Here is a 25,136-nt window from a genome sequence, read left to right on the forward strand (position 1 = left end):
GAAAAAGGGTGTGGCCTGTTGAGAAATAGTGGAAAAAATATAGACCAGAAAAAATTTGTTCTCACTGAAGATGTGCAGGCCAGCTCATCAAGATCATGTCCAGCCAGGAACTAGAACTGGAAAAGCACCAAAAAAAAGGTTTTGCACCCAATATTCAGAAGAGTCCAGATCAACCCACTACGTTTTCTTTTCTCCTGTGTTGTGCGTAGATGTTAGCACACACTGTTGACTTCATCTCATTCTAAGTTGAGGCAAAAACAGTTCTGTTTTGGCTACCAGTGTCACAGAAATCCTGTATATAAGTTGCTACAACAGCCAATGTTCCAGTCCCATCAGATCCCACACTTCTAATATACATCTGGCTGACACCAGAAGACAAAGGAAAAAATCACCATCTATTAACAATTGATTTACAGTGGTGCCCCGCATAGCAACGTTAATCCGTTCCAGGAAAAATGTCGCTATCCGGATTCCTTGCTATGCGGGCAAAAAAACCCATAGGAATGCATTAAAACACGTTTAATGCGTTCCTATGGGGGTTAAACTCACCGCTAAGCGGGAATCCTCCATAGGGGCGCCATTTTTGTCGCCTTGGTAAGCGAGGAATCGGCGCAAAAACGCTGCGGGTGGGCGGCGGCCATTTTGGAACCACCGATCAGCTGTGCGAAAATGGGGCCTTTGGGAGGACCGCGGGGGAGGGCTCCCCTGCGGTCCTCCCAAAGCCCCCGCCAGCATTTTCACCCAGCTGACCAGCGGTTGCTTGGGAAGGACCACGGGGGAGGGCTCCCCCATGGTCCTTCCCAATCGCCCGCCGGCTTTTTTGGCCAGCTGACTGGTGGTCACTTTGGAAGGAGCGTGGGGGAGGGCTCCCCCGCACTCCTTCCAAAGCGACCGTTGGCTTTTTCGGCCAGCTGACCAGTGGGCATTTGAGAAGGAGAGCAGGGGGGCTCCCCCGTGTTCCCTCCGAAGTGCCTGCCCGCTTTTTTGGCCAGCTGACCGGCGGGCGTTTGGGAAGGAGAGCGGGGTAGGGCTCCCCCACGCTCCCTCCGAAGCACCCGCTGGTCAGTTGGGGGAAAATGGGGCCTATGGGGAAAAAAAAGCTAAGTGATTTTTCCCCATAGGGAACATCGCAATGCGATCGCAAAATCCGCATCGCTATGCGGATTTGTCGTTAAATGGGGTGCCCATTAAGCGAGGCACCACTGTAATCAATGCCTACTTTTTAAATGTTTTTAACGTATTTTAAATTTATTGTCAACTTTATTTTTGTTTTGAAATTTTAATTATGTTGTTATATTATTTTCAGTGTTGTAAACCGTGCAGAATGCTCTTTGGTGAGATGAGTGGTGTAAATGTCAAATAAGCAAGTAATCCTTCAAAAATACTTTAAACCTTTCTCCATTGCCTCTGAATTAAATGGTCCACACTGCTACTACCACTGTTGGCAAGCCATCACAATGGACTGCTGGATTCTATCAGTCATCAGGAGAAGTATGTCAAGAGTTTCATCACAATGAAGGACTCCGGGATGGTCACCATCCAGGGCATTTTTCCTTCTCCACCATGGAGATAGGTATGTATCCTTAAATCTCCAAGACACTTTCATATCTGCAAGCAATCCTCTGTTTATTATTCCTCTATTTTATGAAAAGTACCAATCAATGTTCTCTCTAATTTTCAGGCCCACTGGGCAAGGCTCTGTCCCTCATACACATGACTTCACCCCCACACGTGCATGATTCCCCCCCCCCCCGGCAGTGTTCTGTTGCAACTGGAACCAAAGAGGCTGAAAACTATCTCTGTTGGAACACGGAGGAGGAGGAAGGCTGCACAGAGGGAGGCAAAGTTGCACATCCACAGGCAAACACCTTGGAACCTTGGTACCAGCACTTTGAATTTACAACATTGCCCTTCAGACTCATTATCACTCCACATGTTTATAAAGAAACGCACCACTGTTGTTGTGGCTCACCTTGGTACCCAGGGGATCACAGTGTGCCCCTATATAGATGCTTGGCTGGTAGTCAGTACAGTGGTGCCTCGCTTAACGAGCGCCCCGTTTAACGACGAATCCGCATAGCGATGTGGATTTTGCAATCGCAAAAGCAATTGCATTGCAATGTTTTAAATGGGCAAAAATCGCTTTGCAATGATCGGTAAGCGTTTCACTTACTGATCTTTGCATTGCGATGTTTTTAAAACAGCTGATCGGCGGTTCCAAAATGGTCACCGGGCAAACAAAATGGTCACCCGCAGCATTTTCGCGCAGTTTCCTCGCATACTGGGCGGTGAAAATGGTGGCCATATGGAGGATATCTGCATAGCGGTGAGTTTCCCCCCCACAGGAATGCATTAAACGTCTTTTAATGCGTTCCTATGGGTTTTTTAGTCCCGCATAGCAATGAATCCAGATAGCGATGATTTTTTTGGAATGGATTATCGTCGCTATGCGGGGCACCAATGTACATCAAAGGTTGCTCTTGCATGAGACCTTCCATTCATTCTAAGTCTTCTTCAAGATGTGGCCCCGGCATCAATAGACTAAAGTCCAAGTTATATCTGGCTGTTTTGGTAGACTTTATATGAATCAAACATGACAGTCCACCCTCTCACTATAAAGGCAACAAAAATCACAAGAAAAGCATTCCAGCTTATCTATACCTCTGTTGCCCCAGCCAGACAACAGGTCATGCTAGGTCTAATTGCTGCTATGGTAATTGTCCCTATGAGACCTCTCCAACTATACTTCATAAACTAGTTCAAATGTCAAGGATACCAGAGTCCAGATCATTCTAACTCAACCACCTTTGCCTTCACTCACTCCTGTCAAAGGGTCTCTTTCAAGCAGCCACAACCCACATCATACCACTGATACATCCCACAAAGAATGGGAGCCCACTGTCAAGGCCTAAATATCCAGGGATATTGGTGTGTTAACTTCCACAAAATATCCTCCATAAAGTACAGTGGTGCCTTGCTTAACGAGGAAATTGCTGTACAATTAGGTTTTTGCGATCGCAAAACAATGGTTTAAATGGGTTTTTTTCCACAAAATATCCTCCATAAAGTACAGTGGTGCCTCGCTTAACAAGGAAATTGCTGTACAATTAGGTTTTTGCAATCGCAAAACTATGGTTTAAATGGGGTTTTTTCGTTTAACGATAATCGGTTCCCTGCTTTGGGAACCGATTTTTGCTTTACGACAATCAGCAAACAACTGATCGTCGGGTTTCAAAATGGCCATCGGCTGAAGAAAATGGCCCCTTGCTGTTTTCTAGGACGGGTTCCTCACTTTATAGGCACTGAAAATGACCGCCGTATGGAGGATCTTCACTGGACAAGCAAGTATTCAGCCCATTGGAACTCATTGAACGGTTTTCAATGCATTTCAATGGGTTTTTTAATTTCGTTTGACGATGTTTTTGCTCTACAGCGATTTCGCTGGAACGAATTAACATTGTCAAGCGAGGCACCACTGTACAGTCTTCAAAACAGACTACAAATTTCCCATGTGTATAAATTGAACAGAATTGTTTGACAACATCAAAATACCTTCCTCTTCAACCCATAGCATAGCTGAAGTACTTTATCCTGCATATGAAATAATTACAGAGTTTGCATTTGTCATTTCAAATATACAGTAATAATCACCATGTGCTGTCAAGTCAATTCTGCCTTGTGGCTACCCTTTTCAGAGTTTTCCAGTTAGAGAAGTGGTTTACCATTGCCTCCTTCTGGGGGCATTCTGAGACTGTACAGCTTGCAACACAGGCTGGCTGTACTCACGGGAAGCACAGTGTGGAATCAAACTATCTCTGGCTCTACAGCCAGATACTAATTAAGGTAATGTCTTTACCTTTAAGTGTTTGGCCACTGCAGACCTCTGTTTACTAATGTAAAAGCTGACTTTTTGACAGCATGCATCTGTACATTAAGGAGAAGAGAGTTAATGTCTTGCAGTCAAATCCACTGTTTACTCTTTTCTATAGTCAAAATATTATACTTTATTTGGGCCTCACCTTTCTTTCCAAGGTGTTTTTGGAGTTCCGTGTTAATCAGAAGATACATAGTTTGGCCTACCTTTTTTCCTAATCCAAATAATGATTTAGAAACTTTTCTTCATACACTGGATGTTTGTTGGCCTTTAAACTTTTATATTGTTAGCACAAAACGATTCCATAAATCTACCAGGCTACTTATCTGGATAACAATCAATTTGTTTGGCATCTGAGTTGCATAGATTTTCAGTTCCCAGAAAAGTTTTGTAGCCACTATACTACCCTGTTTCCCCAAAAATAAGACCTAACCTGAAAATAAGCCCTAGTTAAGTGGTGGCGCTGCGGGCTAAACTGCAGAAGCCTTTGTGTGCTGCAGGGTCAGAAGACCAGCAGTCGTAAGATCGAATCCACGCGACAGAGTGAGCTCCTGTCGCTTTGTCCCAGCTCCTCGCCAACCTAGCAGTTCAAAAGCATGTAAATGCGAGTAGATAATTAGGTACCATCTCGATGGGAAGGTAAACAGCGTTCCGAATCTAAGTTGCGCTGGCCACATGACAACGGAAGGGAAAACAAGTTGATTGGAGGAGATACTAGTTTCACCGAAAGAGAACTTAATATCAACAGTTCTGACTTAAAATGAAGGCTATAAAATCTCACCTAAGGCAAAATACTATAATTTTTACCATTTTACTTAGAGAAAGATCTGGCAGCTGTTCTCACACCAAGTGCATAAATGGTCCTTCATCACCATGATGGTCATTATATCACCCTGAATACACCTAATCTTCTCACATTTCAGAAGCTAAGTAGTATAATGGACATACGTATAATTAACTGTCTAGATAAGAAAAAAATGCTGTAACTGCCCCAAGCCAGCTGTTTCTAAATCAATATATATTTTAACTTTACGCTTAGCTCCTGAAGAAGGCCATCACCAAAACACATCAAGCCCAAGCATTTTAGATAAGAATAAAATCTGCATTGCTGACATTTTTATACATCTTGAGACTATTTACATTGAATAGCAACATGTTTTTTAAATTACAAAGAGCAGCTGTGATGGCTAAGACTGTTTTGGCATAAAATGAAAATCTCATATTTATTCAGAAGCACAGCAATGGGTTTGGTGTTTCTTGGACGTTATAGTCAAAGTGTGGCTGACAAGACAAGACAATGCATGGAGAGGTTTATCACAAGTTTCAGAAATTTCTTGGAGGACTATTATTCACAAAAGCTTGTGCCAAACAAAATGTCTCATTTTCCCGGGTGCCACAATATTCTTTCCTGAAAATTAATTGAATTAATTCATTCATTGATTCCTTTCAATTTTTATCCTGACCATCTAGTGGCCAGGCCACCATCCTGGACAGCTTGCAATACGAGCATCAACAACATAAACTAAGGTTAAATACTAAACAACAATTAATACATTGAACAAAAGACAAAACATAATCTCGACTTAAATCTATAATAGGATACATGATGGTGACAGACCAAACAATCAACCATAAAAATGTGGGTCATCAAGAATTAGAAAGACTAAACAAAAATATAATTAAATTAAACAGGTCAGGAATATGAAAATCCTGAATAAAAAGCTAAATCTTTACTTTTTTTTCCTGAAGCCAAGGAGGGTTGGATTCTGATGTACTTCCACAGGAAGACGGTTCCACAGCATAGTGTCCACCACTGAGAAGACCCAGTTCCTAGTAATGGATTTTCAGGCCACGTTTTGAGTGGCCACCTGTAGCATTATTGCCTGGGAAGTACAGGTGGGAGGCCAGTCTGAGGGAAACACACTCTGCAAAGTCCGAGGCCCAAACCATGTAAGGCTTTGAATATAAACCATAGCACCTTGAACTTTACCTTGAAGCACACAGTCAATCAGTGCAAATGTATCAGGATTGGTGTAATATTGTGTTCTGAAGGTCCTGATACCAGCCTGGCTACTGTGATTTGCACTTTCTTTAGCTTCCAAACTGCCTACAAGGGCAATCCCATGTAGACAGCATTGCAATAGTTCATCTTCAGGATCACCAGTGCATGAACTAATGTCATCAGGGACTTCCATCAAGATAGGGGTGGAGGTGTGCAACATTACTCAGGTGAAAATATATTTCTGGCCACCACTGAGATTTGATTCTCCATAGAGAGGGACGGGCACAGGAGTACACCAAGATTACAAATCTGATCCCTCAGAGGGAGTGTGACCCCATCTAGATCAGATAAAAGGCCTCCTAGTTGATCCACCCAGTAACATGATCTCCATCTTGTCAGAATTCAGTTTTCAGTCTGTTACTGTCCAGTGTCTTCTGCTGTTCGCAAGTGCACAAAATATAATAAAGGTTTAAACAAAGTTTTGAGTGAAAAATCTTAAAAGTAGTTATCTCAAGGATTTATACTTTATAGTTCAGAAAGCTGACAACCTAACTGGATTTCTTTCCACCTCTGCAAAGCTTCCTAAAGCTGAAATAAGTATGCCTGATTTTTTAAGAGAATGTTCGAGCATTCTCGTTTACTATGACAACTGTTTTAGAACTCGGAATTCCGGAGCACTCAATGTTCTTTCACTAAAGTGCTGTCTAGTGCACTTAGAAACTATCTTTTGTTACTTTTAGAAAACAAGACACTGAAGTTGTAATTGCATGCCATACTGTGTGAAGATTCCCTTTGGAAGCACAGCTTTTGTTGCCTGTTTGCTATTCTGAACGGGAGTGCTTCAGATTACAACCTAGTGTCCTAGTTTTGAACACCCACTTCCTTTTTTAAAAAAGCACTTAATAGATATACTACATATGCACATCTGAGGGAAATCCCCGCTTCCTATCAATCCTGGGCATACTTGCTTAAAGTACACCTCCAAGTGGCCCACCACGAATCAGTTTCCTATCCTTTGGTTGTGTTTCAAAAAAGGATATGCAATCGTTTTTTAAAGTATTTTTTACATCAATGCCCTACTTCACCTCCAATTAATTCAAATGTCACACATGGCTCCCCTCTTCTCCACGGTGTCCTTACAACAATCTTATGAGTAGATTAAACTCCAAGGTCACTGCCCGATTGCCACAGTGAGGATTAATTAGAACCTGACTCTCCCACTGATTTCAAGGAAACTTGGGGGATACTTTGAAGGAACACATGACTCTGTATGAGCCTCCCCTCCCTCCATTTTAAAGATCTTCTCCTTTCAGGATCCTTCACAAGCACGTTTGGTAACTGGAGGGAAAGACTTCCAAGGGAGAGTAATTTGCCAGGCTCCTTCTTGTACCTCTCCTGGCAAAAATCAAGCTTTTGGCCACGGATGGAGCCGCAGAAAGCTGTCACTAAGTCAGGCTGTACTTTGAACCTTGTCAGTGAGGGGAGATTCTTATTGCTAAAACTGAATTTAGCAGTCTTGTAGTATTATTTTACAATTCTTACACTTTCCCGTATTTTATGCATTTTGTCAATCTCTTGCCGCTTTCTAACCTGAGTTGAGCCTCTAAAGTAGGTGAAAGGCAAGAAGCAAAGGAAGAAATTGTGGGCTGCAATCTTGTGCAGACTCCTGATACCATTTTGTTTTATTTTCTTAATGGCCCAATACAGGTTATCACCTGTTCCCGCATTTGTATTGGGGGTGGGAACCATACAGCCTTGTACTGTTTTTTTTTCTGATACCATAAGTGGGGTTTGTCAGGAAGGCCCCAGTTCAGCCTTACAGAAAAACATGTCTCTGGTTAATATGATAAATAAGTAAAGGGATTGTTTGAGGAAACACTTTTCAAAGCATCCCCCCCCCCCCAAAAAAAAAGAGAACAAAGAGCTCTTGTAAAGGACGCAAAGATTCTAAAGGGTCGCTTTTCCCCCCCTCCGGGCAAAAGGTGGCGCTGCAGCCTCTTTTTCTTGCCGGAAATGAGTTTACGTGACAGGTGTGAGCGGATGTGCGCAGTGCTGCGGCCCGCCGCCATTACACGGCGCCGGAGAGCGAGCGCTTGAGAAAGAGAGGAGAGGGGGAATGAAGGGTGTGGGAGGCCTGAGGCTGTCGCGTGCTGCCTAGGCAGGCCGTTGGGCTGGTGACCGTTGGCCTCGTTCTTCCGCGCGCGCGCCCCCACTCTCATTTTTCTCGCGCGACGTTCGGCTTCCTTCCTTTTTTTCCCCCTCGCTTCCTCTTTTTTTTCGTTGCCGGCCCTGCCCGCGCCGCCCAGCGCTTTCCCTCCTTCAGACCGAGCGGGCGGCAGGGAGCGGGCCGGCCGGCATGGAGGACAAGAGCTTCACCAAGGAGCTGGACCAATGGATCGAGCAGCTGAACGAGTGCAAGCAGCTGGGCGAGAACCAAGTACGGAGCCTGTGCGAGAAGGTGTGTAGGTTGCCTGCCGTATAGGCTGGACAATAGACTGTAAGCTTCTCCACCCCCTCAGACGCGGGTCCCTCCGTCTGGTCCAAGCCTGTCTAACATGTACGCCTATGGTTATAGAGGCTGGCTACTTTGAGGTATCGTAAAACGGGCCTGCGGTATCTTATTAAAAAAAAAAAAAAAACAAGATTGCATAAGAAGGAACGATGAAAGAGAGCAAGATCGAGCTGCTTTGGTTTGTTTTATTTTACTGAATCAGTTTTAAAACCGTCCCTGGGAGTCAAGGGAGCAATTGATAAGAATGTGGAGGTTGGAGGGGGTTTTTCATATAAGAAATAATAAAATAACGTCTAGGGGTGGATCTAATAATTAAATTTTAACTTTTAAATAATAATTTGTTACAATCAATGACTAGGAAGATAAAAATACATTATTTAGATAAAAATCGCATAATATCAGAGACACATTGGTCAAGACATGTCGCCATCAATTTTATTATTATTTATCTTAAAATTTAAGGCCCTGAAAAAAAAAAGTATGTTTTAACAAAATCCTGTGGGTCGCTCTTCATCTGACAACTTTCTGAGGATTCTCAGTCCTCATTATTCTCAGAACTATTCCACATTTGGGGGTTGTTTTTGGAGAGAGGGTGGGTTTTTTCCCTTTTTGTTTTAACATTAAAAAGAGTTGTTGTCAAAGGCATACAGTACTTGGAAATCTGTAACAAAATATATTTGTTTTATTAGTCATTTGACATGCATGCACGAACACTATGAGAATGGGGTGGGAGTTCAGCAGACGTCCTTCTGCTTCAGTCTCAATTATTTGTCCATACAAACTAGGATGCAGTTTCCCAGAGGCAGCTGTGTTAAGTCTCTTTCAATGTTAAAAAACAAAACCCACATATGCATAAAATAAATATTCTGGTGTCTTTGGATGTTATAAATGTATTTCATTGTGAACTGTTACAGATTACAGTCCACTTTTTCTGATACATGGATCACAGTATGGGAGTCACAGGTTTATATACTGAACACAGTAAAATGTTTTATTTAAGATCTATATACAGTGTACGTGTTGGGTGGTGGCATTGGGATCAAGGGTGTTGGGGGTGGAACCAGATGAAATGACAGTTGCATATTAATACCTGGTCATAAACTTTCAAGGTGACAGTGGTATTATTAGCACATAGTGAACTTGCAGTATGCAGTTAATATTAACACCTTGATAATCCTGGCAGATGGAAGGTGCAAATGATGTGAATTCTAAGGATTAAAATTTTAGGACTTGGATTTTCAGGAAGAGTTTGTTTTAAAAAGTCCTGATCTATTTACTCTTCTATATGTACATTGAAATGAATGGCTAACCCACTTCAGCTGTTTCACTTTGAAACCTGTATAATTCTTTTTCTCTAATTTGAAACTATAATATGCAATCCTAGATTGTAAACAAAGTATAGATTAGCCTAAACAGAGTCCCCAAGTTTAGCTGTATGAAGGAAGTTTAGTTAGGCTAGAAACAGATGGCAGTATACCCCATTCTCTTCACATCTGCTCCGGAAGAGGGATAAGCATATGAGGCCCATGTTCCATAACATTGCATCCAAATAGGACCTCTTAAACAGTTTTGATTTATTTTAAATCAAGTATCTGTGCAGCTGTTTCAGAATGCTCTTACTAAGGAATAAGTAACGTTCAGTGCATAAACACACTCGTGTCTACAAGACTAGCATTTCTAATTTACGTTTGCTACAGCCTCGTTATAAAGAGGCAAGGTTTGAGGTTGTCATTTGGTTGTTGTGGGTTTTTTGGGCTTTGAGGTTGTCCTTAATAAAAAGTATGTTTTAGTATGTGTTTTCCGAAACAGTTTTTTAGTTTAGAATATTGTATGCAGCACTGTGAATATTGATTGGTCCCAATGAAAGAGGCTGATCTACTGACTCTAGACTTCTTTCTACTCTCTGATGGACACACTTGGTTTCCTGTTTTTGCTGTACTTCATGTGCCCAGGGTTAAATTCCTAAACTACGAAGCAGTTCTCTTTGACTTTTGTGCCAAAGGTCGCTATTTAATAAAACAATGTGACACTGTCTTGGTGGTGGCATTCCTGTCAATTAACCTAGAAGTGTTTGGATCATGTGAGTTGTTACTCTGTCATTTTCATATTTGTTTTAAGAAACTGACTTTTTTTGATTTTTGCTTTACTCCAACAAGGAAAGTGAAATTATTTGCACCATTCTTTGAAGGTATAATACTGTATGTCCATTTCTAAGCAAGATAGAATGCTTTCAGTGTAGCATGAAACTTTCTGCATTTCTATATCTTCAGGGCAGACCAGTGTTGTTGCTTTAAAATATGTACCTTTTTTTGTATTTGTTTTCTTTTTGGTGTTGATATGCTTTTGGTCCAACTTGAAATTCTTAACAGCAGTTTGAATTAAAATGTAGGTGTCATAATTCTGTTTGCCTCTATTGGAGGGCATGGCTGCTGGGATCCACCCTTGTCCTTGCATGTTTCTGCGGTGGGAACAGGACTTTTCTTCCACTCATAGATCTACTCTGGAGAGTTTCCCAGCCTTCCGGCAGATTTTGAGGGCACACAGAGAAACTGCTGTCAAAATCATGTCCATCAGAGGATGGCCACTGTTGAAGCCGCCTAGAGTGGTCTTACAGACCAGATGGGCGGGGTACAAATCAAATCAAATAAATAAAAATTAAACTTTAGCCAAAATGTTATCATTGCAGCCATGTTTTGTTTGAGTCAAGTGGAAGTGGATCAATCCTTCAACCCGTTGAAATAACATAATATCTTTGGGCTGCAGATTTGCCTTGATGCAAACTGAAATATTCATACAATGCTGTATAGAGGGGTTATTCCTGTTCTGATATCACAGTCCTACCCTCATATCCTCTTTGTTTTTCCTTTTTGTGCTGACATCATTGTTTTTCCCTCAGTATGATTTATAGCTGTTAATAGTAGCCCTGGCCAGCAGAGCAACACTTAAGCACATTATCACTAATTACCTTGCTGTGCCTGCATAGCAGTTTATGGAATTCAGGGTAAATGTATCTATATTTCTCTAAAAATCTTTTCCCACGATTTCAGCGTGTATGAACTATGATTGTTCAGAGTATTTATTGAATTCTGCTCAGGGTGGATAAAAATCAATGATTAATAAGATCAAATCCACCCTTATTCTGCTGTATTTATTAATATACTCAGGTAGCATGCATATTCTTAAATTTTTATCGGATATATTTATTTATTTATTTATTTACAATATTTTTAGCCGCATCAGTGACAATATATATTGATCCATACTGAATATACCTTAGAAGTAGAGTTGAATTTTAGTGATCACAAAGCTGATTTCAGTAGGTGATGGTAATTCGTAACATTAGAATACATCTTTACTGTTATATTGCTGTTTCTTGATTGACAGCACCCTACAGAAGCAGGTGGTATGCTGTCAGTTTGGAACAAAAGCCCACGTGTTTTCTCTGCTGTCATATTGAGAGTTGACCTTGGCCTTGAGTATTGAGGCTATGAGGTGGTGAGGAGAATGGCCTCCTGTCAGATAGGAGTGCTGCACCAGATGCTCTATGGTGGTTGAAGCTGCTGTGAGAATCTTGCATTGCATTTCAGAGTATTACTTTCAAATAAAGTTTTCTATATTATTGGTCAAAATCCTGTTGTGCATTTACACAAAAATCACATCTTCTAGGGGCCAATTCTTGTAAGCTAAAAAATCTTTATAGGTCTTAGTTGTTGTGTGCAGAGTCATGCGACTTAGTGTGCAAAGGATAATTCCAACAGAGATCTCTTAAGGCTGCTTTTCACTCAAAGTTACGCCTTTTGTTCAGTTGTGTGACATGATTTGGGCTATTGAATTTGCATTTTATGCCCTCAGCCCAAGGAGGATTTCATCGCATAATAATTAAAAAGTCATGGCAGTAAAATAAAGGTTTAAAAAAAGTCAATTGGTATTCAAAATATAAATTTAAATTTATGATTTGCGAGCACAAAGATTTTGACCTGACATTAAGAAGAATATATAATAGGCACTAGTCAGCCCTCCAAGGGGAGAAAATTACAGAGTACTGTACAGTGGGCCCTCGATTTATGAACGGCCATAGTTGCGAAAGTTTCGGGTTACGAACCCGGTGTCATCGCAAGTAGCAGACTCTACCTGCGAATGCAGATCGAATTATGAACTCAAAAGGCAGAGCGAAAGGGCGGGAAATTCGAATTTCCTGCCCTTCCTCCCTGCCTTTGGAGCTTTCAAAAGGCTTCCTCCGACGTTGGAGGAAGCCCGTTGAAACCTCCAAAGCCAAAAAGGCGGGGAGAAAGGGCAGGAAGTTCGAACTTCCCGCCCTTTCTCCCTGCCTTTTTGGCTTCAGAAGCAAGCCAGGTGGCCAGGGAGAAATCCTCCTTTCACCCAATGCTGAGTACCCTTCGTGCTGGGCTGAGCTCAGCCGGCGCAAAGGGGACTTAGCATCGGTTGAAAGGAGGGAGCTGATTTCTCCCCGGCCTGCTTTTCCAAACGAGCTTTTCCATGGGAGGACTTTGGCCGGAACAGATTAATTGGTATCCAGTGCATTCCTATGGGGAATGCTGGCTCGATTTACGAACTTTCCGATTTACGAACTGACTTCCGGAACGGATTAAGTTCGTAAATCGAGGGTTGACTGTAAAAGTGTGTCCATAGAGAATGAAAAGCACTCTTCTCTTAGAGAAGGTGTGCTGAAAACATCTTTCTCTGGTTTTAGTGTGTGGGTAAGTTGGTGAGGGTATAATCACTAGCATTTTCAATTGATCCTGGAAATAAAGAGGGAGAAAGTGTAGCACCTTTAGGTCGAGTATAGTTTGCCTCTGTCCAGGCAAAACTGCTACAGTGTTGGCAACTGAATTCTGTACCAGCTGGAGCTTTTGTACTGGGTTCAAATACCGTATTTTTCTGTGTATAAAATGATGCTTTTTACTTAAATAAGACAAAAAATTGAGTGTCATTTTATACACAGAAGGCAGCCACTTTCCCTGCCTTTTGCGAAGCTGCTTCAGGATCAAAGGGGTGTGATCGTGACATGCCTTCATGGCTGCGTTACTCACTTCCTAATAACGCAGCCATGAAAGGGCGTCAGGATCGCATCCCTTTGATCCTGAAGCAGCCATGAAAGGGCTGCAGGACCAAAGGAGTGCAATCGTGCAAATTTTCTAATTTGGGGGTTAGAAAGGGGGGATTCGTCTTATAAACGGAAAAATACAGTATATTACAAATAGGAATCCAAGTTAGGCGTGAGTAGTGCATAGGTCCCTATAGGTGGACTGTTCCTATCTGGGCAACCAGGAAGCTGCTGAACCAGATTGGGTTGCAAAAGGTGCTCCAAGTCATTGAGGCCACTTGTGCCTCAAAAGATAATCTTGGACTCAGTAGCATCCCCAAGCTGCACACACAATTTTAGTGTAACTGCATCTCTGCCAGATCACATTGTACAATAGCTGAATTTGATTGTGATGATAAAGTAGAGCTGGGAATCGCCATACTCCAACTCCTTGAATGACTGTACCTAGTAGTTTCATATAGATATTAAAGAGTAGGGGCAAAATGGAGCCATGCAGGATTTGACAGGTGCTGTGGCACTGAACAGCAGTTATGCATTGAAGCATTGTGAGGTGGCCCCAGCATGGATAGTAGAATCCTATAAGATATATGTCCAAGGTTGGAATCCCATCAGCCAATCCATTCATGCAGCAGACCATTGTGCAAACAGTTTGCATCTTCATCACTTGTATGAGGAAGCATCCAGTATTTTTTTGCATATGTGGAAGGCCTTCATGGAGCTCCTTTGTTAGACTGCAAGCCGAGCTGTCCACTGCATTGGTGCTGAACAGGGTCCCAGTCCAATGATTTTCCAGTGGTCTGCACGGGACGACTACTGACAATCTAGTATGGAGACTGGTGGTAGTGGATAGCTGATACAAGAAAAAAAAATTGCCTACCTCTCTTGGATTCATGTACAGACACTTAAATCCAGCATTTTTATCAAATGGTCTCCTTGTGAGAAAGATTGTCTCTTTATTGATGGTAGCAGGATCCCCTCCTTGACACACAATGGCCCATGCAGTGCTAGTACTAAGCCACATACAGCCCGGGAAAGAGCCATGTCTCTCACTCCAGACAAGTTTTTGTTTTAACAAGCAAACAACAAATGTTAAGATACTAGCTATCAGAAAATATGTGTAGGGGGACAAAATCCTGCTTGATAACAATTTTTCATTTGATAACAGTTGATAACAAATTTTCATTTGTTGTATGTATATGTCACTGTATTTTATATGCCTGGTAGCCGCCTAGAGTGGTCATATTGACTAGATAGGTGGGGTACAAATTTAATAAATTAATAAATTTTAAGTATCTTAGATGTCTCCAGCTTTGCTAACAGTTAAGACAGCAGTGAATATACCCATGTCACCTCTAAGGCTTGCTTGAGTGTGTTCAAACTGTAGTACTGTTTCTCATTGTCATAGTAACTTATGACAATGTTACCTGTTGTCATAATTACCCCCCTTTGCAGATAGCAAAATAATGACTCTTCAGTTGATTGAACAAGGATTTGAGTATATATCTCTTGTTGGTCAATATGCAAATCACTACATCAGTCTGATGATTCTGTTACAGTAGTTTTTTCTTGAAATTTGTATGATTTAACTGAGTAGAATTCATACAGCGTAGATTCCGATCTTACTGGTTTTTCCCTGTTTCTCATTTTAGGCTAAAGAGATCCTTACAAAGGAGTCAAATGTTCAGGAAGTACGTTGTCCTGTTACAGTGTGTGGGGATGTCCATGGTCAATTCCATGACCTTATGGAGCTTTTTAGGATTGGCGGCAAATCACCAGACACAAACTATCTCTTCATGGGGGATTATGTTGATAGAGGCTACTACTCAGTAGAAACTGTGACACTCCTTGTGGCACTAAAGGTAAGTTTCAGTGATACCTTCCTAAATTGCAAGAAGCTAAAACTTGTATTTTTGTACTGAAATGTTTGCTGTTCATTATTTCTAAATGCAGAAACTTTCATATCACTTGGAGCATAAATATATAATGTGTTGAAGAAACATAATGTCTGTTTCTTTTCTGTGGCTAGGTGCGCTACCCTGAGCGCATTACAATTCTAAGAGGGAATCACGAAAGCAGACAAATTACACAAGTATATGGATTCTATGATGAATGTCTACGGAAATATGGAAATGCCAATGTGTGGAAATATTTCACAGATCTGTTTGATTATCTTCCACTTACAGCTCTAGTAGATGGGCAGGTAAGAGATTGTTTCAGTTGCACGTTATTATTAGATACCACTAAATTAAGCTTGCTGGATGCCTCAGTCAGTGAAGAACCATCCTCCCTTGCTTGAATACTGCATATGAAGCTGAATCCTATCTATATAGAAGCCGCCACAGCATAGCTCTGCCTCTGAAGCGACAGTAGGAAAAATGTGTATGGGAGCAACTTTCCATCTTCTGTGCTCCCCCAGAAGATTTTAATTTAAAGGGTCTTTTTAAAAAAGCTTCAAAAAGACGCATTGCGCCTTTTAGAGGGACATGGAAGGCAGTTTCGGCATTGTTTTGGAGGGTTGCAGTTGCCACCCTAAAATATTTTTATAATTATTTTTTACTATAGAGCATAAGGAAGGGTATTTTAATAATAATAATAATAATAATAATAATAATAATAATAATAATAATAATAATAATAATAATAATAATAATAATTTATTGGGATTGTAAGTATATACACAGTATACCATACAACGAAATTCACAAACACCCAGAGACCAGACACATGCACACACATAACATTCCCCAAACACTCCCCACCCACTAGAAGTCCCCCACTAAAAATACAAACATCTACACCTTAAAAAGACTTTTCTAAAGGTTAAGTATTTTTCACAGAGAAATGCAGGGTCAAGCATCCACAGATGGATGTGTGCAACCCTGAACCCCTAAGAGTTGCCCAACACTGCTCTGAAGCATCAGGGACACAACTTGGTGTTACTTCTTGATTGAGCTTTTTCACTGGAGGGCCAGGTTATTTCTGTGGTTCGGGCTGCCTTCTGTCGATTTTGATTGGCATGCTAGTTGCAATCCTTTGTGGCCAGGGATAATTTAGCTGCCCAGAGTGGCCTGGTTGCCAGATGGTGCGGGGTATAAATCTAATAATAATAATTTGACTGCAGTAATTCAGGCATTGGTAATCTCAAAACTGAATTATTGCAGTGAATCCTAGGTGGAGCTGGTGAGAATACAAATACAGTGGTGCCTCGCAAGATGAAAGCAATTTGTTCCATGAGTAGCGCTGTCTTGCGAAATTTTCATCTTGCAAAAAGTGGTTTCCCATAGGAATGCATTGCAATGCATTCCTATGGGAACCTCGCAAGACAAATGAATTCTTTTCATCTTGTGAGGCATCGGTCTTGGGGGGAAAGATTGTCTTGTGAAGCACGGCCATAGAAGAAGCCATCTTGCGAGGCACCACAGCGATTGCAAAAACCATTCATCTTGCGGGTTTTTCGTCCTGCGAGGCATTCGTCTTGCGAGGCACCTCTGTAATAAACAAAATGAGAATGACTTGTTAACACAGGAATGAGACTATCAGCCCTTAATTACTTGAATGTTTCCCTTGACAGAATCTCATCTCTGTCCCAGAAACAACTCATAGCATTCTTATGACAATGAAGTCTACCTGTCATACAGTCTGTAAGGAGCTGCCGATTAAAGTAATTAAGGGCCCAATAGTCCCACTCCTGTGTAAAGGAAGTATTGTCATTTTGTCTTATTTCTATCCTCATCTGGTAATGGGATATGTGTACATAAAGGACATGTGTGCTTTGCGTCTGAAGAAGTGAATTTTGGTTCATGAAAGCCCACATTATGGTAATGTTACTTTTTTAAATTCCACAATAATTTGCCTTTTTCCTCTCCCACCTCCTTTAATTTTGCCAAAATAACAAATAAATATGCTGTGAATGCTGCTACCGCCTCCCAAAGTATGGGGTGCAGGCAACCCCTCCCCCAGGTGGATATCTATGGACTCCAGACTAGAAGGTTGAGACTGTTCTGAATTTATTGGGAGGGAGTCAGGGGTTAACAGTCTGCTCAGAGCACCAGCAGCAGTGACTTGCTTACATATGTGAAGAGGCTGTGGGAATCAAAACAGCCCATTGTGCAGTTTTGCTTTTCTTGTTTAGTGTTAATGGTACTACCTTTACATTTTATGGCCTAAATCCAGCTAGTTGTCACAGCTAGAGTGGAGCCATTGAAAAAGTGGGATGTAGACTCACCATTCAGTGGTGATATAGTGGGTCTACTCGTCTTGGGGCTAGCAGTTCAATTTAGGAATATGTGTTTACTCTCTATTGTTAGTTATAAGAAAATTTTATTTTTGGACCTCTGCATCTCGGGGAATTCCCGAGAAATATGTGTGCCAGACTACAGCTTTGTGGATGGCTTGGACATTAATGTAGGCACAAATATAGAAGGGGGCACTATGGCAACAGGGAAACCATTCTTGTCTTGCCAAGTCATAACTTCTGATGTGCTTACTGACTTTTTGACTATACCTCATCTGCAGCCCCTAGTAATAGCAAACAGCAGTATTCTTGTCACCAGTGAAACACTCACAGATAAAGAATGATGCTGATGAAATATGGCCAGAATCCTATTTTCAGTTTATGATTACATAAGGAAACTCACATAAGTCTTGCTGCCAAATTACCACACAAGGTGCTAGTTGCATTCTAGGACATGCACTTGGGGATACAATTTGCCACCATGAATTTGCACCATTACACACATTCAGTTATAAATCCGCTGTAGAATTCCAGCCACTCTATTTAAAATTCATTTTAAAAATCATGATGATGCACAAGACAACTTGTAATAAATACAAAGAAAAATGAATAAATGGGTGAATGTAACTAAATGGGAAAATTGCACTTAGCAGTCAACATCCAATGAAGTGCATTAATCCAAACCTCAGTTGTGTTGGGTGGCTCTGGCTGTTCAAAGCTAATGCACAGAGGCATCCGATATCTGTGCGATTGCTTCTTCCCTTAGTTATAGTTGTCTTCCCCTAGAAATTGTCCAACACTGCTACGAAACATCGGGGACGGACAGTTCAATGGATTTAAAGGGGAAAAACAAAAAATCACCAAAAATTAACGAAGACTCAGAACAGAGCCAAATTAAGTTTGCACATGTTTCACAAGGTGCACTACCGATTCCAAGCATTTAAAACAGGTTTCAAACATTTTAAGACACTTAAAAATGAGCGGAAACGGACATCTTTAAGTGAAAATCCCCCATAGAGAACATCGTTAAACGATGAGGAAAATTCCTCCAAGAAATACATCGTTAAGTGAATTCTTTGTTAAACGAAGCAATCGCTAAGCGAGGCACCACTGTAATTTTAAATGGAAGTGAACATGTGTGCTCTTCTCCTTGTGGTTGTACCTGGAGAGGAAGGAGGAGTATGCATAGTTAATATTCATTGCAGGTTCTGTTTATAACACTAAAATGCTACTTAGTATTACTTCCTAATTAGCCCACTGGAAAACTTGCTTTAGGACGGCGATGGCGAACCAAAGGCATGCGTGCCACAGCTGGCACACAGAGCCCTCTCTATGGGAACGCTAGCCAAAAGTTGCTATTGAGAAATACTTACCCACCCTCCAATTTCGGCATTTTCCTCTGCTGGTCCAGGGGTCCAGAGGAGGGGTGTAATGGCAGCCATTACCGGTCTAGCCCCATGGGGGATTGGAGAACCGTGAAGTATTTCTCTGTTAATTATCATCCCGGGGGGGGGGGCATTTAACCCTTGCAGTGTAGGGGCAGTTGGTTTTTCTAAACTAAAACCTCAGTATTCAAGTTTAACTGCAGTGTTGGCATTTTGAAATAAAATCGGTTTTGTGTTGCAGTTTGGGCACTCGGGCTCAAAAATGTTTGCCATCACTGCTTTAAGAGATCTCTCATTCAAATGTAATCTTGAGTAGAAATTTTGTGTTACTTTGTTTCCTGGTGTCAGCATATAGGTCTGCATGTACAGGTCATTGTTAAAAAATACAAATAGGGCGAAGCTGTGGAAACCAACAAATAACTGAAGTTGGTTTATTCTGTACATGTTGCCTCTTACTGACAAATAACAATTTTATCCCTGCCTTTCTCTCTCATTCAGATATTTTGTCTGCATGGTGGTCTTTCTCCATCTATAGATACACTGGATCATATCAGAGCTCTTGATCGTCTGCAGGAAGTTCCACATGAGGTAACTTCAATATATTTCTTTTGTAACTCAGGCCCCTCAGGTGGTCTGTAATATAGTATAGTGATCTAGAGTAGTAATCAGCACTTTATCACATTTCTGTAATAATAGATTGACACAGAATTTTCCCAGATTATTTGTGGGTACATTCTGCAGGCAAAATATTTGGCTTATTGAGTGCATATTTTGTCATTTGTCTGTGCTTTGCATCGCTTTACTTTTTGTAGCAGTAGGTTTTTTTCTTTAACTTTAGAGAGGCAGCAGAAAGATTGTTTCCAAAGAAAGATTTTGAAGGAGGTTTTTGGCAAGATTTGGACCTCTCAGGCCTTTTCTGGAAAGGCATTCATGGGGCTGGAACCTTCTTCCTTCACAATAGGTTCACATCAAGTTTCGGCACCTGTATTGCCTTCTAGAGAGTAAAACTTTCTGACCAATTGTTAACCACATCTAGAGTACTCGCGTATTGAACGTTGCTGCAGTGATTTCCTGGGAATGTTGAGATTGTTCTCATAACCTGGCATTGAAGGTTTTCTTTACATTATGTATAGACATGAAATTTGATTTAATATGTTTTACTATACTTAGTACATGAAGTCCATGATATGTTTGTATTGGACTGAATCTCTAGAGAGCACGGTTGGTGGAAGCTTATACTGTACCTTCATCCCTTTTCCCACTTCCTGCCCTACTTTCTGAAAGACTGTTCAAGAGATCAGACCCTTCTGAATGGCACAGGTTGAGGTGCACAGGATTAAGTGGGAAGCACAGGGAGCTGAAAGCTGGCAATTGCCAAACGGGCTAGGATCATTTGACTGATGCATCCATGAATTGATGGAACTAATTTCCAGCCCCTCTGTAATTGGACAGAAGTACATTATGAACCAATATTGGTATTGTTGCATCTTGCTGGATGTGTACCTTTTGTGATTTTAAAATACATTTTTGCATTCTTATGCATGCATCTAACATTATGCCTGGTTGCTTTGTATGCAGGGGCTCATGTTGCAGGATTCTGGCATCCTTCAGCTGTTCTCTTGAATTCTACTTCACTTTGTTTACCTCTTCAGTTCCTGTTCCTTTTTTTAAAATGAATTGGCTTTTCTCAGTAGTGTGCCTCCAGTGCTGGGCTTTTTAAAAAAAGTCATTTTAGTCTACTTTTTATACTCTTAATTTCAACATAAATTTTTAGTATTACTTTATACATTTTCCCTCTAAACAGCAGTGTATTCTTTTCAGATTAATTCTTCTAAATAGAGAAATAAAACTCTGCACTTACTCTCCTTGGTATTCAGTATCATCAACTTCATATTGATAACATTCATTTGTTACTATTTCTGATCTCTTATCTTTTCTTTTATACTCTCACTGAAGCTCTTCTAATTTTCCCGAGTCTAGTTTATTGCTGTTTAACTATCATTGGTACTAATGTATTTTTCTCATCTGCTAAGAATGTGGTTGTATTTTGATTCATCTCGCATCTTTGTTGCATTCTTACTGCTGAAGATTTCTTCTTTCTATTGCTACAAACCAGTCCTTGATTTAGCCTCTAGGCATGAATTGCCTTTGGTGTTTTTATCCACAGACCTGACATCTATCTGCCACTGCTTCCCAGACCTCCAGAAGAAGTTCACATGAGAGTATTCAGTGCCCACTTTGTTTCAGGTTACATGACACAGCATACTGGTTTCACCCATTTACTATTAGTTTTTGTTGATTGATTTATTAAATGACATAAAAATGCAAAAAACCTAAGAAATCTGTTTAGCTTAATTTTTATAGTAGTAAGTAACCTTTATATATTTATAACACTTTCCCCCTTTTTTAAAATAGGGTCCAATGTGTGATCTTTTGTGGTCGGATCCAGATGATCGTGGTGGTTGGGGAATTTCTCCACGTGGTGCTGGGTACACATTTGGTCAAGATATTTCTGAAACATTTAATCATGCCAATGGGCTTACACTGGTATCTCGTGCCCATCAACTTGTAATGGAGGTATAATTATTTTATTTATCACCTGATGATTAAACTTAAGTGGTCTTTCAATGTGAGAAAGAAGACTTTATAAATCTCAGCTACTTTTCATTCTGTCTCAATAGGAATATAATATCTTCAGGAGTAATTATGTTTCGTAGTTCTGGTTCTACCAGTAGATCTCTACATTATCAGCAGTAGCATGGCAAAGATTTGATTCCCCATTTTGTCAATAATAGCAAGAAACAACCCTCTCAGCTCCACTGTTTGTCTCATGTTTTATGGTCAAAATAAATGTTGGAATAACCCAGGGATACCCAGTATGTGGTGTAGTAGATAGAGTAATGGACTAGAACTCAGGAGACTTGGATTTGAATCCCCACTTGGCATGGAAATTCACTGGGGTATGTAACTTGTAAAACCACTCCTTAAATATCTCTTTCCTTGAAAGCCCTAGTAGGGTCACAATTAGTCATTCTTACTTGATGGCACATAACAGCAACCACCCAGGTATGGATTTTGATGTGGAAAGAACTATAGCCATTTCTGGCACTCATAGCTAATTCTGGGCTCAGAATTCTTCAATACTATCTTATGCACCAGGCTGTGGTTGGGGAATCTCAGGGTTCTAGTAAAAACACAAAGGAAAACTGCCAAATACAAATTCTGTCTAGTCCTTCTATAATACATGCACAGTTTGATTGAGACATGTTTATACAGTACTATTTTAATGTACAAATCTAGATGTAGGGATACTTTCAAGAAGGATACCAGAGCAATTTTCTGTTTTCAATTAAAGGAAATTGCCAGTGGTTAGTCTTTTATGGTAAAGTGCCTGGGAAAGACAAATCTTTAAAAGAGCAAACTTTGGATATCAGGGCATCTGTTCATGTTCACATTTTAACATTAAGATTTAATATATTCTTTCAGATATCTTAGATCATCTTTATAGTGTATCTTGGAATTGCTGATTTCATGCTAGTGGACCTTCTTGACCTTTTTCATTGAATCAGTTTCCCTCTGTCACAGGGCTACAATTGGTGTCATGATCGGAATGTGGTCACCATTTTCAGTGCACCTAATTACTGCTACCGCTGTGGGAACCAGGCTGCTATCATGGAACTAGATGACACTTTAAAATATTCCTTGTAAGTAATATTGATCAGAATCCTGTGGGTATTTACTCAATGTTTGCATAATTTTATTCATATTGCGGTTACTTGATAATGTGTTGAGGCACATCTTGATCATATCCCTGCTAATGTGCTCAGTTATGCAACAGGTGTGCCCTGGCTCTTCCACCAGATAAGTTGTAGCTATATTTGGCAAGCCACACAAACCATATGTGAATACCCATATGATTTCACCCAATTAGTTTTTGCAGTAGTTAGGGTAGTCTCTAAAGAGGGAATCTTCAATTCTTCTAACAAGTATCACTGTACAAGAGCAGTCAGTATACAGTACTTTTTAGCATTTGGCGAAGAGAAAGAACATGAATATTTTTGAATTCTTCACATTGGAAAATGCTGCTCTTTAAGATATAGTAGCCAGATTTTTATTGCTTTTACATACATAAGTGCAGTGGTGCAAATTACAGCAGCAGATTGTGGCTAGTTAAGGAGTTGCTGCTTGTCTTCCTTGTGGGACACCAAGTTGCAGAACTGTTGAGCAAGGAGGAATACAAGTGAGAATTCCTTAAACAGCAGCAGGAATAACTGTTGCAGTTAATGCTGTTGTACTTAAGCAGTTGGATGCTGGCCATTTTTTATTAAGCAAACGTAAAGCATACGTACATCACTGAAGGGATGTGTTAAGTGCTCATATGTCATAAATAGAAGTTGGGACAGAATTCTAAGCAAATAGTGACATCCAGTATGCCAGCGAAAGGGACTTTTGTCGACTCGTCCTCCTGGCAGCCCTTAAAGTTTCATAGAATGTTAGGTTTCTTTTCTGAATGGTGGGGAAGTCTCTAGCATGGGGATGAGGGGGAAGATACAAAAACAGCCTTTAGTCAGCTTGCCAATGGATGTTGCTCAGTATTCTAAATCTGAATCACTAACCACAGCCCTGAAAATTTTATGTAATTAATCTATTTCTATTTTAGTGGAATATAAGTTTTAATTTTTTGGATAGTTATTTATAAACAGAGGAGTAACGCTAATTAAAAAAAAACTCTTAAAATACTGTTTGTTCCAGTTTGTAGTTTTCTTCTTTATGTAGTGTGGGCAGTCAAAGCTTTTCATGGCAGTGCTTCTTGGTTGCCCTTCCCGTAAAAGTAGTAAAATATGTTTACTGAAAGAAGCAGTGATAAGTGCATTGAACTCTTTAGCTCAGGCTGGAGTACCATGGATGCTGAAGCCACATGCCCAATTTTTCTCTTCCACAGCCTTCAGTTCGATCCAGCACCTCGTCGTGGAGAACCCCATGTTACTCGGCGTACCCCAGACTACTTCCTATAAACAATTCCTCCTTGGCCCAGCCTTGAGCAGCAGTAGTAGTACACCTGGCATTTTTTGGAAAAGCAACAATTTATGTGATAAATTGAGGTCTGTCTCAGCATAAAGCCTCTTCATGGACCAAATTGTGCCATAATGAGGATGAGCAGCTTTGAGCACAACTTAAGACTGACTTCAATACACTAATCAATCCTTTTATCAGCCAGTTTGCCTGCTCTAACTGTAGTAATTGTTTTCTTCTGGACTGTTCAAAGAGGAAAGGTAACTAACTCATCTCCCTTTCATGCTTACCTGTAAATTTTAGTTTAGTGTTTAACTGGCATGTATTAACGTTTTGAAGTTTAAAGAAAATGCACAAACTAACCTCCCTCTTAAACCTTTTGCCCTCTATTTTATTGACATAAAGTAACTTAACTGGAGAAAAAAAATTCTCTTGGGAGTATGTTGTCATAAGCTTTCCCTCCATTGGAAATAGATTACTGTTCTGTGTTGATCCTTTTTTTTCTGTATATTTGTCATGAAAGTGCTTGCATCTTATTTGATGTATTCGAACAAATAAACTTGCAGATCATTATTCCAAATAATGCATTTGTGAAGTGATGGGATAATTTATTCTGAGCATAGTATTTATTGCAGATTAAGAATTTTAAAATTGTGTTAAGTATTTGGTGAAGACTTGCGACTGAATCAAGCCTTGGGGTTTGCAAATGTCATCCACTACAATTTGGTGCAAATGATTTCTCTCGCAAATTACATCTGATTCAAGCTGATTTATAGCTTGTCCAATTCCATGTGTATTTCCATATTTTAAAGTGTTTGTATTATATGCGTATTTGAACAGTGAAAAAAAATGGAAACAGGAAAAAAGTGCTCTGATGTGGGATGGTGAACAAAAGTGCCACCAAGTACTGTTTGACCTCCACTGTGGAAACAAAGCTTCCATCAGTTTCCTTTACCCCCACTAGAAGCTGTGCAATTTACTCCTTGCTCAGCTCCAATTTTTCCATGAATCCACTGCTGGACAACACTGCCCAACCATTAGTCAGCACCAG

The 25,136-nt window shown here is 40.5% G+C and overlaps 2 protein-coding genes across 3 annotated transcripts in view; one reads left to right on the forward strand and one right to left on the reverse strand.

Annotated features, from left to right (window-relative positions):
• Nucleotides 1-1,189: 1,189 nt before the first annotated feature.
• Nucleotides 1,190-24,668, forward strand: PPP2CB (protein phosphatase 2 catalytic subunit beta). 2 transcript variants are annotated; one of them, XM_078384798.1, is made up of 7 exons: nt 1,190-7,351; nt 15,103-15,312; nt 15,480-15,653; nt 19,571-19,660; nt 21,488-21,649; nt 22,658-22,776; nt 24,015-24,668. In XM_078384798.1, exons 2-7 carry the CDS (start codon nt 15,196-15,198, stop codon nt 24,085-24,087), a joined length of 735 nt encoding a protein of 244 aa, XP_078240924.1. In that variant the 5' UTR covers nt 1,190-7,351; nt 15,103-15,195; the 3' UTR covers nt 24,088-24,668. The 2 variants fall into 2 exon arrangements, with proteins under 2 accessions (XP_078240924.1, XP_020664662.1); XM_020809003.3 differs by lacking the exon at nt 1,190-7,351 and adding an exon at nt 7,916-8,334.
• Nucleotides 16,091-25,136, reverse strand: part of GSR (glutathione-disulfide reductase) — a 37,312-nt gene continuing 28,266 nt past the window's right edge. Inside the window, exon 14 of the mRNA XM_072991883.2 lies at nt 16,091-16,941. The gene's annotated coding sequence lies outside the window, so the exon portion shown is untranslated. The remainder of the gene's footprint in view (nt 16,942-25,136) is intronic.

Source organism: Pogona vitticeps, chromosome 2 (assembly GCF_051106095.1).
Source record: "Pogona vitticeps strain Pit_001003342236 chromosome 2, PviZW2.1, whole genome shotgun sequence".
Lineage (NCBI taxonomy): Eukaryota > Metazoa > Chordata > Lepidosauria > Squamata > Agamidae > Pogona > Pogona vitticeps.